Source organism: Stegastes partitus, unplaced genomic scaffold, assembly GCF_000690725.1.
Source record: "Stegastes partitus isolate 25-593 unplaced genomic scaffold, Stegastes_partitus-1.0.2 Scaffold3662, whole genome shotgun sequence".
Lineage (NCBI taxonomy): Eukaryota > Metazoa > Chordata > Actinopteri > Pomacentridae > Stegastes > Stegastes partitus.
The window spans coordinates 23,574-37,164 of NW_007581393.1; the positions used below are offsets into that span (position 1 = coordinate 23,574).

Here is a 13,591-nt window from a genome sequence, read left to right on the forward strand (position 1 = left end):
GCAGAACGCTCTTTAACTCCTGCACTGTTCGTGTGTTTCGGTCTTGAGAACAGATCAGGTCTTGTTCTGTCTTCCCTCCTCTCAGAGGTCGGAGGTTAAATCCGTTCAACCTGCTCTCTCTATCTGCTCCTGCTGTGACAAAGCTGTCAGGTCACTTCCTGTTCAGGGACAAATGTCCACTCTGGACTCTCTGTGTCCTCAGACGTCACAACAAGGCCGAAGTCTGTCCTTGTCGTCAGCAGCAGCAGCAGCAGCTCTGACGTCGGGATGTTTTTTCACTCCTCCTCCTCCTGCTGGATGTAAATCAGAGCGACGCTGCTGTTCTGTTCAAAGATGCAGAGACAAAAGGAGCAGTGACTGAAGTGCTGACGGCGCTGACGGGTTTTACGAGACTCTGACCTGAAACAGGAAATGGACTCATCAGCGTGTCAAAGTCAAAATCTGGTATTTTGTTTGTAGGATTATTTTGGCCAAATGTCAGAAAATAGTGAAAAGTGCACTGAACAAAAAGTAAAAGTTCAAACGGGGCTGCAGCTAACAATTAGTTTCTCTGCTAATTAATCCAGAGATTATTTTCTCACTCAGTCAGCTGTATGCTGTAATAAACATCTATGATCTATTTAATGGTGAAAAACGTCAGCGTTGTCGACCTCAAATGTCGTGTTTGGTCCACAATCCAAAGATATTCAGTTTGTCGTCATATAGTTTGAATGAAACCATAAAACTTTCTCATTTAAGTACCTTTTTGCCTTTTTTTTTTCATCCAAAAAATGACTCTTATCAATTAATCAATTATCATAATAATCACTCAATAATTTAATAGTTGACAACAAATCAAATGAAAGATTAAGCATTGTAGCTCTTGGTAAAAAAAAAATCCTGAAATATTTTTAGATTTTACAGAGAAAATTCAATTTAAAAGAAAATTCTGACATAGAAGACTAGACAACTGTTCTGTGTTCTGTATCATTAACGACTTTAGGACTAAATTTACCAATATAATGACTAACTGACACTTTTTCAAATTAATATTAATAACTTTAATAATACAAAAATGTAGATTTCTTTCTTTCTTTTGCCCTTTTGCAGTTTATTCTTAATATGAATTTAGATAGTAATATTTATATAACTAAATTATTACTTATCATCATTCAATAAAGGCCTGCCTGGTGTACACGACAACACAGTGTGCATGTACCAGAGAAATGGCAGAAAAAAATCAAATAAAAATCTTCATCAGTCAGAACTGGACAAACTAAATCATCCACGTAAAAAGGCTTCTTTAAAATCTTCACGGTCCATTCAGCAAAAACAAAACTGGTTATATATGACATTTGTTAGGGTTAATGCTATGTTTAAAAATATGAAACATACTCGGTTTTCTTTTTTTTTTTTGGTCTCTGGGCCATATCATCATCTTCTGGTACTTCTACAGTCGGTGCTGCTTGTGAGAGGTTTGCATTCTCCTGTTCAACAACCGCAAGAATATTAAAGCAATTAAGGTTGTAAAACAGTGAAAATACCAGAGCTTACTGCAGTTCTGTGAGAGCTGAAGTCTCACGTGTCAGAATCCTCTGAGCTGCATGGATACAGGATACAGGATATGTGAAAGCATGTGGGAAACACCTTCGTAGAAGTCCTCATTTAGATTAATTTCAGATGGACGACCGTATCACTTTACTGTACTGTATGTGCTCATACTCAGCATTCAGCATGTGTAGAGCTGGCACCAGACTGGAATACAGTACCGCTGAGAAGTCGAGGAGAGCTTCAGAGCAGCACGCATACGTTTTACAAGATACCGCCATAAACATTCACATACTGCACAGATAACAGCCTGACATATTGACAACAAAAAAAATACACATAAATAAGGTTACACTACAAAAACATGCTCTCACTGTCTCTACAGTCTATTTTCCAGCAATGTGAACCAAAAAATGCACAGTACCATAAAGTTTAATGTTAGAAATGCACAGTGTGGGTTCTCATTGTTGAGAAACTGCCAGTGTCTCAATTTGTATAATTAGCATTCTCACCTAATATTTCAGAGAAACCAGAAGCAGCAACGTTTGAACAATGAACTGATTTCAGATCGAAGAAGTGATTTGAAACACGAGTTGTGAAGGCTGGTAGTTTGGGATACATGATGCCCAGCACGTCTGAGCCGCGGTGTAAAGTGTCGTGTCAGGGGTTTCACAAATTCATGCCGTCCTCCTCGTGTAACAGTCACGCTTTTCACGGTGTCTCGTGTGGTAAGGCTCCATAATGTTTTAAAATCTATTAAATAGGGAATATTATATCAAATCACAATAACTGCCAGAAAAATCACAATTGGTGATGGTTGTATTTAAACTCCTGTTGGGACTTTGATAAAGTTTTACTACATTTTGAGGTTAATTATAGGCTGAATACTTTGGACCTGCATTTCAGAATCAAGAGCTCAGCGTCATTAATGTGAACGTTGAGAAGTTCTGCTCACTGTTGTTGCTGCCTGACACTGATCTGCTAGTTAGGTTTATCTTGGCTTTTAATTATTTTAAGCAACTTTTAACTTTGTGGGGAAAAAAAGTAGTAAAAATACATTTTATTATTATTGCTATTGTCTATATTTCACCTTCTTTAATAACACACACAGTTAGGAGTTGTCCTAATGACATTTATCAAGTGCTGGTACAGTGTAAACTAGCTAAAATGCTAACGTTGGCTAACTAACTAGCTGCCTAATGAGACATGTTAACTCGCTATGATAATTGCAATTTTCTTTCTGCTAATGTGACAAAGGAAAACCTAGTGAATCCTGATTGTTAGCTTAATTAAAGTTATCAAGTTAGTCAACATAAGTTATCAAGCCCAGTGTTTCTTTGCACATTTTGTAAAGTATTGACCTGTTAGCTTGCTGTAAACTTTAATGTATTAAAAGTCAATTTTGTCTAACTCCCATGGTTACCTATTAACAGTAGTATCATATATCGCTTATAATTGCGTTTTCATTAGTTTATAATCACCTGAAAACGAGAAATATTGCATTTCTTTACCTTAAAATGAGTCCTTCATATATACCGAAGTAGCGACTTGTCTTCCTGTCCGTCATTTTGTGCCGCCATCTCTCTATCGTATCCCAGAACCGAATCAAACACTAGCTTGAACACACGAAGCTTCGTGTTTTATAAAGTCGCCGTTGGTTCACCTACAAGCCTCCATGTGTGTGTGAGGAGAGTCAGAAAGAAACTTAAAATATTCCTGAATATAAATTTTTGGGTGAATTTTTCAAGACAACGGCTGATTGACACATGCCACGCCCCTCCTCCGAAACAGCCAATCAACTGCGTTGTAACTGCCGAACCAGGAAATACTCAGCCAATCATGTTGTCGTAAAACCTGAAGGAGAAAAACACTTCATTTAAAGGCAAAATTACAAATTTTTTAAGCGTTTATTCTTTAGATTCATTTAGTGATTCAGGTTTGAAGTTTCAGTGAGCGCTGAAATTACACTTCTGTCTCTGTAAGCAAGACTAACTGGATACTAATAATCAAACAGGATGCATCGGAGCTCAGCACCACAGAAAATGAGAGTACCTGTTTTTTTTTTTTATTTCTTTCTCAACCAACATAAATTTGAATTTTTTTATGTTACTGGTGGTAGAATTAATTGTATTCCTTCTATTAATTTGAATATGGAATAAACATCAAATGACACACTCTTAAATCTGTATTAAATGAAATGAGCATCAGGTCTGCATTACATATTCTAAAAAAAAACATTTTTGCAGACATGTAAAAATCAACCTGTGCATGCATTACATTTTAAGTAATACAGCAGCTGATTGCTGGCAAAGAAGATCATGATGATGATGTAAAATTAACATCCATCTCACTCTCGTGTTTCACTTGTATTAAAAACAGACACAGTCGAGGACATTGACCTACATTTATTTATGTCCACAACTCTGTGAACCCTCCCTCCAGCCTTAAACTAAGTCCTCCTCACTCTAAAAGATTAGAAGAACTCATTTCTTTTATCGTATAATGTGACTTTGCAAACAGGTTAATGTCTGTGCAACTTTAGGAAAACACATACACATGCCCACCAACGCTGCAGTGTGTGTGTGTGTGTGTGTGTGTGTGTGTGTTTCTGCAGCTGCTTCAAACTCGTCAAGCTGACAGTCGTTCACTGAAGTCACCGTGAGCTTAAACCGATGGTGCATTTCTCGCCGGCTGGGTCTCTGATGAGGCGCTCACTGCTGAGCATGTAGTCAACACAAATCCCCAAGTCTTCCCTGTTTGTCGAGCTCTTTGGGTTCATCCCAGAAGCCAGTGTGGATATTTTCTGAGTTGGAATTTAACTCTTTTTTTCTGCTCTTTATACTGTAACCTGACTGTGTGTGAAGCCATAGTTGACATAAAACTTCTTACACATGAAAAGAGAAGGTTTTGGGGATATTTCAGCCTTAATTCAATGCAAGCTGCTGTTAGATGTACAGGTTTGTTGTCTGGTGATCCACTGGACTGATCTGACAAGTCTGTGCTACGTAACCTCATAATAATGTCAAAAAAATCTGCCCCCAAAAATACACTTATGTCTCTCTAGCAGATTAAAAGGTGGATAAATTGAGTCTGAGGAAATGAGACTATAAAAATTCTATTATGAAGAGATAATTTAAGGAGTCATTTTAATGCTTGTTTATTTTAATTTGCTGCCTTTTGAAGCACTTGCTTACTTGGACAAATAAAGATTATATTATTATTGGTTTTAAAGATGAATAATTGATTGACTTTAATGGATAATAAAATCAGAAACTTTGCACAGTTTGCTGCTCAATTGTTGTATCATACAGAAATGCAAACAGACAGATGCCAAAAACAGATTTTAGAACATGTTCCACTTAAACTTTGGGATTGTTGAAGTCGGGCGGTGCAGCTGAATAACCAGAACAAGTCGACCACGAACAGCAATAATATCACAGCACACGCTTCCACACAAAGAGCAGAAAATGTGAGTCTGAGTGGACATCAGTGGTACCTGACATCCTGACTGTCAGTTTAAAATGTTAAAATGAAGTTCACACTTTCCTTAGAGGAATATTTCTGTCATAGATGAACTTTAACTGGAGATCAGAGGAGCGCTGTTCTTTAATTACCCTGCCTGACTTAAACTGCTGTCTGGTATAAAAACAGAACATGACTTCATCTAGAAATCCAGGCTGCAGCTCTGCACCCACACGAACGTGACGACACCCGTTTTAAGCTCCACAAACCCAACACAAGAGCATCAGCCGGCTTTTCTCTGCTGCTTTGTCTCAGCAGTTAGACGTTTGATGACGTCAGCGAGGCTTTCGGGCTTCAGTCCAGCCGGCTGGACGTCAACAGCTGCGTCACTGCGAGCTTCCCGACACTGGCTTGATCTGAAGATCACTATGTGCCCTTCTCAGGCCCTCAGTGTGGGCTTAGAGGGAGCTGTGGCATCCTGCTGGACCGGTAACAACTGGATTCATCTACGGTATAATCTCATGTTGGCTGGAGCTGCTCCTGAAGGCAGGTTTAACTCTCAGCTCGGTCTCCTGTCAGTAAAACCTGACGCTGCTGCAGAGATTCATTCGTTAAAGCTGCATTAGTCAAATTTTAGCCTCTAGAGGGCAGAAGAACAAGCAGATTCTAAACAAAAATGACATCATCTCTGCAGCAGCCAGTTCCATAAAGCAAATCAGTGCAGCAGCTCCTAAAGGCCACATCAAGTTCACGCAATCAATCTGATTTGAGCTGTGTTCAAGTAGTCGAGCTGATTGTGTGTTCACGCTGTTCTGAAGGAGCTTTGATCAGATGGATCAGCACAGCAGACAGCATCAGTAAAGAGAGATTGGCGATGTTCATGGCCACCGAGCAGCGACTGCTATTAGAAACGAATTCAAACATCTGAAAACCACAACAGTTTGTACTGCTGCCATTAGAGAGAAAGGCTGCAAGAAACTCCTGCTCAACCATCTCTGATGAGCTTAAAACTTCTTGTAATCATAAACTATGGATATTTAAAATGGTATTTGTGAAACAGATTGATGTAATAGGTGCTTTACAAGACAATTAAAAAAGAAAAATAAATTCCAGTCGACCCACTGTCGGCACATTTTTGGCACATCGAAAATCGAGGCTGTTCGAACGACAATATCTCAGGAACTACTAAAGATAAAAGCCTGAAATCTTCATAGTTATTTATCATCATGTCATTGATTCAGAATCGAATCTAAATTATTATTGCAATAATCCATATATATATATATTTTTTAATGTGGGGGAAATGTGCGGAAAGTGAGTCGACAGGCAATAAAAAAAATAAATCATATATGCTGGTAAAATTTCACAAACATCTTTATAAATATTCATATATATATTCATGTTTTAGTCAAATACATTTTCTGTAAATGTCATTTTTGAAACTGTTATTAGTTATTGAAGTCAAATATTATGCAGCGCGTCAGAGAATAATTGACAAATTAACTGAGCTTGAACTCATTTGAATTTGCTTCATGTAACCAAAATAACATTAAGTCAGACTAACTAACATAATCCTGGCTTATTGGGTGAACTCGCTTTATGAAACCGGCCCCTGCCCACCGCCCTGTCAGCCAATAATCAGAGCGAACCACGATTAGGTTTCAAAAGAAATATTTATTGAAAATGCAAATGTACACTTGTATGATACAAAATCCTCTTTAACTCGACTATCCAGGTGAGTCTGTTGGTAACACGTTAAGAATTTAGTCCACAGAGAAAACATGCATCTACAACACGCCGCCGTGTTCTCCTAATACGCTCTCTGCTCTGTACTCGGGAATAAAATCAGAGTTTTGGTTCCGGTTGTGTTTGTTTGCTCTCCAGTTGGGTCGAATGCGTCTCTTCTCGTACTGTTTTCGGCTATCAAACTCCAATAAATAAATAAAGTGCTCCACATACAGCTGGATTTAAATCAGTTAATACGCCTCACTAGTGTTGATTATAGAAAGTTTATTTCACATCGCTGAATATACACTTTATTGTCGTCTTTTCTAAAAGTGAGATATCTAAAAAAATTTGATATTGAAAATTATTGTAGGAAGGCAGGGAGTTTAGGTATTTACAAAAAACAAGGCACAACATGAGGAATTCGTCCCTTTTTTAGAAAACCTTTTCTAAAATATGTATTGTTTTGTGTCTTGGCAGCTCAGAGTCGCTCTGAGAGGACAAGCAGAGAAAATGACAAACAACTTTACTTTTTCCTTCAGTGAACATTTTCTTTCCTCTGCAGGCCGGCGGGGAGGTGGTAGGGCAGAGAGGCAACAAGGCAGAAGGTTTAACTCAGTGGACTTTAAAGGTGTTAATTTATCAATAACCCAACAGGGAAATGTGTTTAGTCATGAATTATGTCCAAACATGTGAAATAACTCTAATAAGCTGAAAAGAAATCTGTTTTTTTTGTGACAGCATGAAGCAAACTATGCTTATAATGAGTATTTTCACAAAAATATCTAATAATAGTTTCTTACTGGAAAATGGATGGATGGATTAAAAATATAACAGATTCATTTAAGGTCCTTTGTGTAATTTACAGAAACATAACTAACTTTTACAACTGATATCAGGCTAGAAAAAGGTTTAAGACCTTTAAAATTACGTTTGTAAGTAAGACTTTTTAATACCTTACAGAGGCTATTTTTTTGAGGACTTGAAATTAATGTTTTAAGACTTTTAAGGACCTGATTTCTGTATTTTTAACATGCAGCTCCCTCTTTTGTTATTGTAGCTTCTACACGAGTCAGCACAGAAGCACTTAGTGTGCAGGAAACAGAAATTTGTTGTTTGTGTACTAAAATGACTGCTGGGAAGGTAAATACCTTGTTTGTAGCTGCTCTTCTGCAGTACCACCTCCCTGCCAGCAGAGGCACCACAACGACCTACTATGTGATAATTTACTGCCAGCGGAGTCCCTCACACGTCCTGCATCCTGCTAATCACAGCCTCCCATCATCCTAAAGCCCTAAACCAACATGGCCGACGTTCTTCTTCTACATCTTGTGGTTTTGCAGATCTGAACACTGTGTGTGTTTGTATTTGAGCTGAGTGTGTGTTTAGGACCACTGGCAGGAGCAGTCGGTGGGCTCCTGGATGGTGTAGCTGACCCAGGTTGCGTTGCCGCTGCAGTAGAGCTGCACCGAGCGCCGCTGCAGCCCCGTTTCCCGGCAGCACTTGCAGAAGCGAGCGTACGTGTTGATGTTGTAGTTGTAGATGCTGGCGGACGGACACTTCCCGTCACATGACACGATGTTCACCTGCAGGACGTAAAGAGTCAGCAGAGCAGGGCTGGAAAAGAACTGTGATTCAAGTAGATTTATAATATATCTAACCCCTTTGGTTAAGGAGCCCATATTCTGCTTTTTTTATGTATGTAAAAGTCTGCAAACCGGAAAAATCCAAACCAGAGTCAATTATTCTCTTCCACAAAATAGTCTCATTTCAAGTCCAGACTCCTCTTCTGTTACTTACCTACATCACTATTTGCATAACGCCTGACGAGCAGCTACATTAGCACGACCTCCAGAGTAGCTTTTGCTGACATTAAAATGTCTCAGCCATGAGCCAAGCACAGTAAGTGTTTTGTTGTTGGTTGCCAAAGTGAACACAACAGTCTTCATGCGCTCCCATCACCTGAGTCCAGCAGATGACCTCTATTTTTAATGGTACACAACAACTGTAGAATCCTTGTGGTTAATCTTAGCTGTCATCGGTCGGCCACAGACCAGAGTTTTGTGTGTTGTGTGAAGTAGCAAACAGCTCTATGCACCTGAATCTGGGGTTACAGTGCTGGTGTTGCCTCACTGAGCCTTTTCAGAAGAGGGGATTTAAAGACACAGGAACTAAACCGGTGCTTTTTAGACAGAAGTTGAGAGGAGGTGCTGCAGCAATGCCCAGCATGAGTGTGAGAAAAACAGCCATACTCCAGTACACCTCCATTTTTTTTTTTATTATAACCCAGTAAATAATAACATTTAAATCTCTGCAGCAGGACAACATTCTGATTTGAGAGGTCCTGCTGTCCACAACCTTTGTCTTTATTAAATCAAGTGCAAAAGACACCAAGGTACTACAAAATGACCCCATCAATTGCTGTTGTGTTACTCTTTAAGGTATAATGTGACCATTTGTGACAAATGATGCAGTCATACAAATGATCTCATGAACATGCTTTCCTGTTATTGAGCTGTTTCAGAGCAGTCAGACCACTGATGTTGCCAGCTGAGAGTAAATTAAAAATCACTACACACTCCAGTTTATGTTCACCTTCATCCAAACCTTTAGCATCCTTCACTGTTGCACCTCCATAAACCAACCTAGCAGGTGGAGATGCACACGCAGTCCCGAGACATTTTACTTTGCAGCTGTTGTTGTGATTGCATGGGTAAAAAAGGACCCTGACACGAAAACAACAGAAAAACAGACATTAAACTCACTGGTCTGTTGCTGCGGCAGTCGTTCTTCCTGATCGTCATCCTCACCGTCACCTTCTGACAAGACTTTCCATCTTCTTTGCCTGTTTACACGACAACAGACCAAAAAAAGAAATTCATCGGAACAAAGGCGGCACGAAAAACCCCAAATGTCAGAACAGCAGTAAGGAGAAGAAGATGACTGAAGCTGTCAATCATGCAGAAGCAGCTTTAGATTAAGAAAAAAAAAATCAGGGATTTTTTTTTATACAACATCTTTATAGCTAGAAAGCATAAAGGAGAAAACTTATCACTCAGTAATAAGGAAGAAATGAGACCCAACAAAAACATTCAACAAATGTTGGAATGATAAGCTCCGTCATGCATTTATCCTGCACATGAAACGACCTCAAACAAATCTGGTTTAACATTTTGATATTTTAAATACACAAAACCAGAAAATGTCCCATCAACACACACACACACACACACACACACACACACAGAGCACAAACATAAAGATGCTATGTGCGGCATTTCAACGATTATACACATGGAGATCAGTTTTCTTCTTTGTGACCCGTGACAACTGTTTTATAAGATCTTCTGTAGCTGTGGAGGTGATTTATAAAGAAAGTAACCCTGACAGTGTGACCGGTGTCCCTCCGCTGGGCTTCCACACAACAAATCTCTAAATATACTCCAGAGGTGTGAAGTTTCAAACATGTTAATGAAACTAGACCCTCACTAAGAAATGAAAGTAAATATATCTCCCCTGCTGCTTCAGATCAACCGTCGTCTTTCTTTAATCTGTTACCCGAATCAGCGCTGCGGTAAAAATCTTGTTGTTGCAATTAGACACAAAAACAAAAACAGTGAAGAAGTTGCAGAATTCAGACCTAAACAGCTCCTTTAAACTGAGCAGCAGCAACGATGGTGTAAGTGCATTCAACATGATGCTGTGTGAGATGACTAATAAATGATCTTGGTCTCCATCTGTCAGTTATCAGTTTGGTGAATTCTTGCACTATGATGTCAATATATTTAAGCACATGAGCGATATGAGAAAGTCAGCAGCTTTAGTGGTCCACCTACAACACTTCAAAGTCATCTTCTTTTCCAGACATATGTTGATTTTAAACGCTGATTTTTTTCTAAACCCTTGACCTCGATGGAGAACCTCGAGCAAAAAGTGTCGAGCAAAGAAGAATTCATGATCACTTAGGAAAAGACATTCGGAAAACTGGACAGCACGAAAACTGGGCGACAAAATAATGTGATGTGGATGGGATGTTGCTTTAAACATTACTGCCACAAGGAATCATCTCCTTTCATGAAGGATGGACCAGTGTGTCCTCTGCTAAAGGAGATAAGAAAAGGAAGAAGCAGTGCATCTTTCCTCAGCGTTCAGAGAATTACACCAGCTGTTATGATCCAGGTCATTTCCCTCAGTTAGGTAATGGGTCACGGGAGTGGAAATAGTCATAATGAACTCCATTAACCCTATTCAGGACTTTCATGTTGCCACACCGAGGAGGTCTACCAGGGTCCACTGGAGTGCAAAATATAATTTGGTATTCATCATAGACTTTCGGATAAGTTGACGTATATTTGGTTCCGAATGCATGACAAGTGTTCCTTTTTATTTTTAAAAAAGAAATCTTCAAAAAAAAAAACAACCAATACCTGTCACCTAAACCAAATGGCCTGGAGTCCAAAAGACCCCAAAAGTCCTGAATAGGGTTAATAAAGGTTTCAAGGAATGACTACAGATGTCTCATGCTCCTTTTCTTTTCTAGTTCTGTTGTTATTAAGATCCTGGTTTTTAGTCAGAATTTATAAATGTAACCTACATTAATATATGTCTACATATTATTTTAAACTTGTTGTTTTTATCACAATGTTTGAGATTCCTGCTATATGTGCACATGTATATTTTTTTTTAAATCTTTGAAGCACTTTACATTTTAGCATTTAAATCATTTGTTTTAGCATTTGTTTGTCTATTATTCTTATTTATTTTCTGTTTCTTTTATGAATTATATGTGAACATGTGTGTTTGGGGCTTTCTATTTAAATATATTTTAACAATTAATACAGGATTTGTTTTTTAATCAGCGGACCTGGATTCCTTTTCTGAGTCCTTGGGAAAGTGGAGCAGTTTGTTTAACAGAATACATTCCTGCTGAACCACTGGCTCGGTGATGTTCCTTAACGGTACACAGGTGGTCACAAACCTTGTTGTAAAGCTTTGGTAGGACACCATTTGAAATATAATGTGGAGAGGATAGGATGGACTGGGTCTCCACAAACTCTACACCTGTTTTCTCTCCATGTATGTCAGAAAATGTATTTTAGATCAGCTGAAGCACCTGGTTGTTCTTGCACTTACTGGTTAGTTCTGTGCTCACTCAGACTGCAAGCAGTGAAAGCACCATGACAGAGGCTGTAGTGATGCTTAATGACCTTCAGTGGGAGCTTATGTGTTCAAGACAAACTGGACTGAAGAGGACAGGTTTCCTGTCTCCCAGTGACATATGTAACAGAGTTCAAATCATGTCCGTTGACTGAAATAACTCATAATTGATTCGCAAATGTATTAAAAACTGGCATCCTTGATGTCCTGCCACCAATTGTGTTCTGTCTCTACAAAACCAGTTGAAAGCAGAAGTAAACAAAGGACTGGCTTCAGGCTCCAATCAAGTAAAAAATACTTTAACTGGCCTCAATCTGGATCTCTGGGAGCAGATAGGAACATCCTGGATAAAATGGCCAACATTATGGATCACATTTATTACAAAGACTGTGATCAAAGCATGGCCCTGAGGTTTTTCTGCCGAAGCTTCAACATTCTGAACTGAAACACTAACACAGACTTGTCTTATGTCCTGACAGGTGCATGGTCCTTCTCACATCACTTAGCCAAAGCAGTGAGGATTCAGAAACGATGATGACATGTACCACTGCTCATAACATGATCCAAGAAGAGCTACCTTAAGTCTCAGATCATCCATGTACAAAATGATTTTTCTGCACCTTTGTTACTGTTTACAGTCCTTTACACAATCTGTATGGGAACTGACGAAAAAAAGAAACCCTTAAATACATCATTTAGCATCGAATGAAACAGGTAGGTTCACCTGTGCAGCCAGTGTACGACGCTATTCTGGACGCCTGGGTACTGAATGCATTTTTTTTTTTTTTTTTTTTGGCGTCACTGCTGCAAATTCTGAGCTAACAAATGCCAACAGCAGCAATCTACTGGTTATACTCGCTGTTCAAAATGAATAAAATTAAACTTATTTTAATTTTGAATACAGTTATATATCTGCAGAACTATAGCCAACATATGGAGCAGATGGAACAGGCCTAGGTCTGACTAATCCTGCCACCAGATCTGATTTTGATGATTCTAGTAAAATGCCACACGTACCATCTTCAGTTTCCCCACAGCGCCCCCTGCAGTGCTGCAGCAGATCTTCTACAGCAGCTACATGATGGATGAAAAGAGCCCCGACACCAGACCACCCACATCGGTTTCTACTGACACATGCAGACATCTAAGCCCGACTACTGGGCCACTACCAACAGTACATTGTTGGCAATCAACAATGCACTGCCCAGACAGTGCTAAATGGGGAAGGAGTTTATCTGTTGTGTACATGTACGTGGTCCACAAGGAGGGGCAGGGCTGAGTACATGGTCCTGTCCTCTCAAGTGTCACGCCATTTTTTGGGGGGCCTACATAAATTGTGTTTCCCCGCCTCTTATAAAGGTGTCAAATTATTCTAACACCTTTAATTAAACATGTGAGGGTTTAAATTAGTTTTGGTTTTTGTCTGTTTTGGACCTGAAATGAGCAGCAGTTGAGAGGACGTTTCTGCAGAGGGGAGCAGGTAGCAGTCAGAGTTTTTTGGGGTTTCCTGTGTGTTTTATTTGTTATATTTTGGAGGGAGTACATTGTTGAATATCAACAATGGCACTGACAAGCCTTGTTGTTGTGGTACCTCTTTCACAGTTTGTGTTAACTGTGGGAGTCAAGGGGCTAACGGGGAAGGGGAACAGAGGGAATCCAGTACCTGGTGGGATTGGTACATGATGGTAAGCTGCAGCACATAAACCACAAACCCACTTGC

The 13,591-nt window shown here is 39.3% G+C and overlaps 1 protein-coding gene across 1 annotated transcript in view; it reads right to left on the minus strand.

Annotated features, from left to right (window-relative positions):
* Positions 1-7,498: 7,498 nt before the first annotated feature.
* Positions 7,499-13,591, minus strand: part of otog (otogelin) — a gene marked incomplete at its 5' end in the record, with an annotated part of 32,771 nt that continues 26,678 nt past the window's right edge. Inside the window, 2 exons of the mRNA XM_008306458.1 lie at positions 7,499-8,300; positions 9,480-9,559. Coding sequence (XP_008304680.1) covers positions 8,100-8,300; positions 9,480-9,559 — 281 coding nt within the window. The remainder of the gene's footprint in view (positions 8,301-9,479; positions 9,560-13,591) is intronic.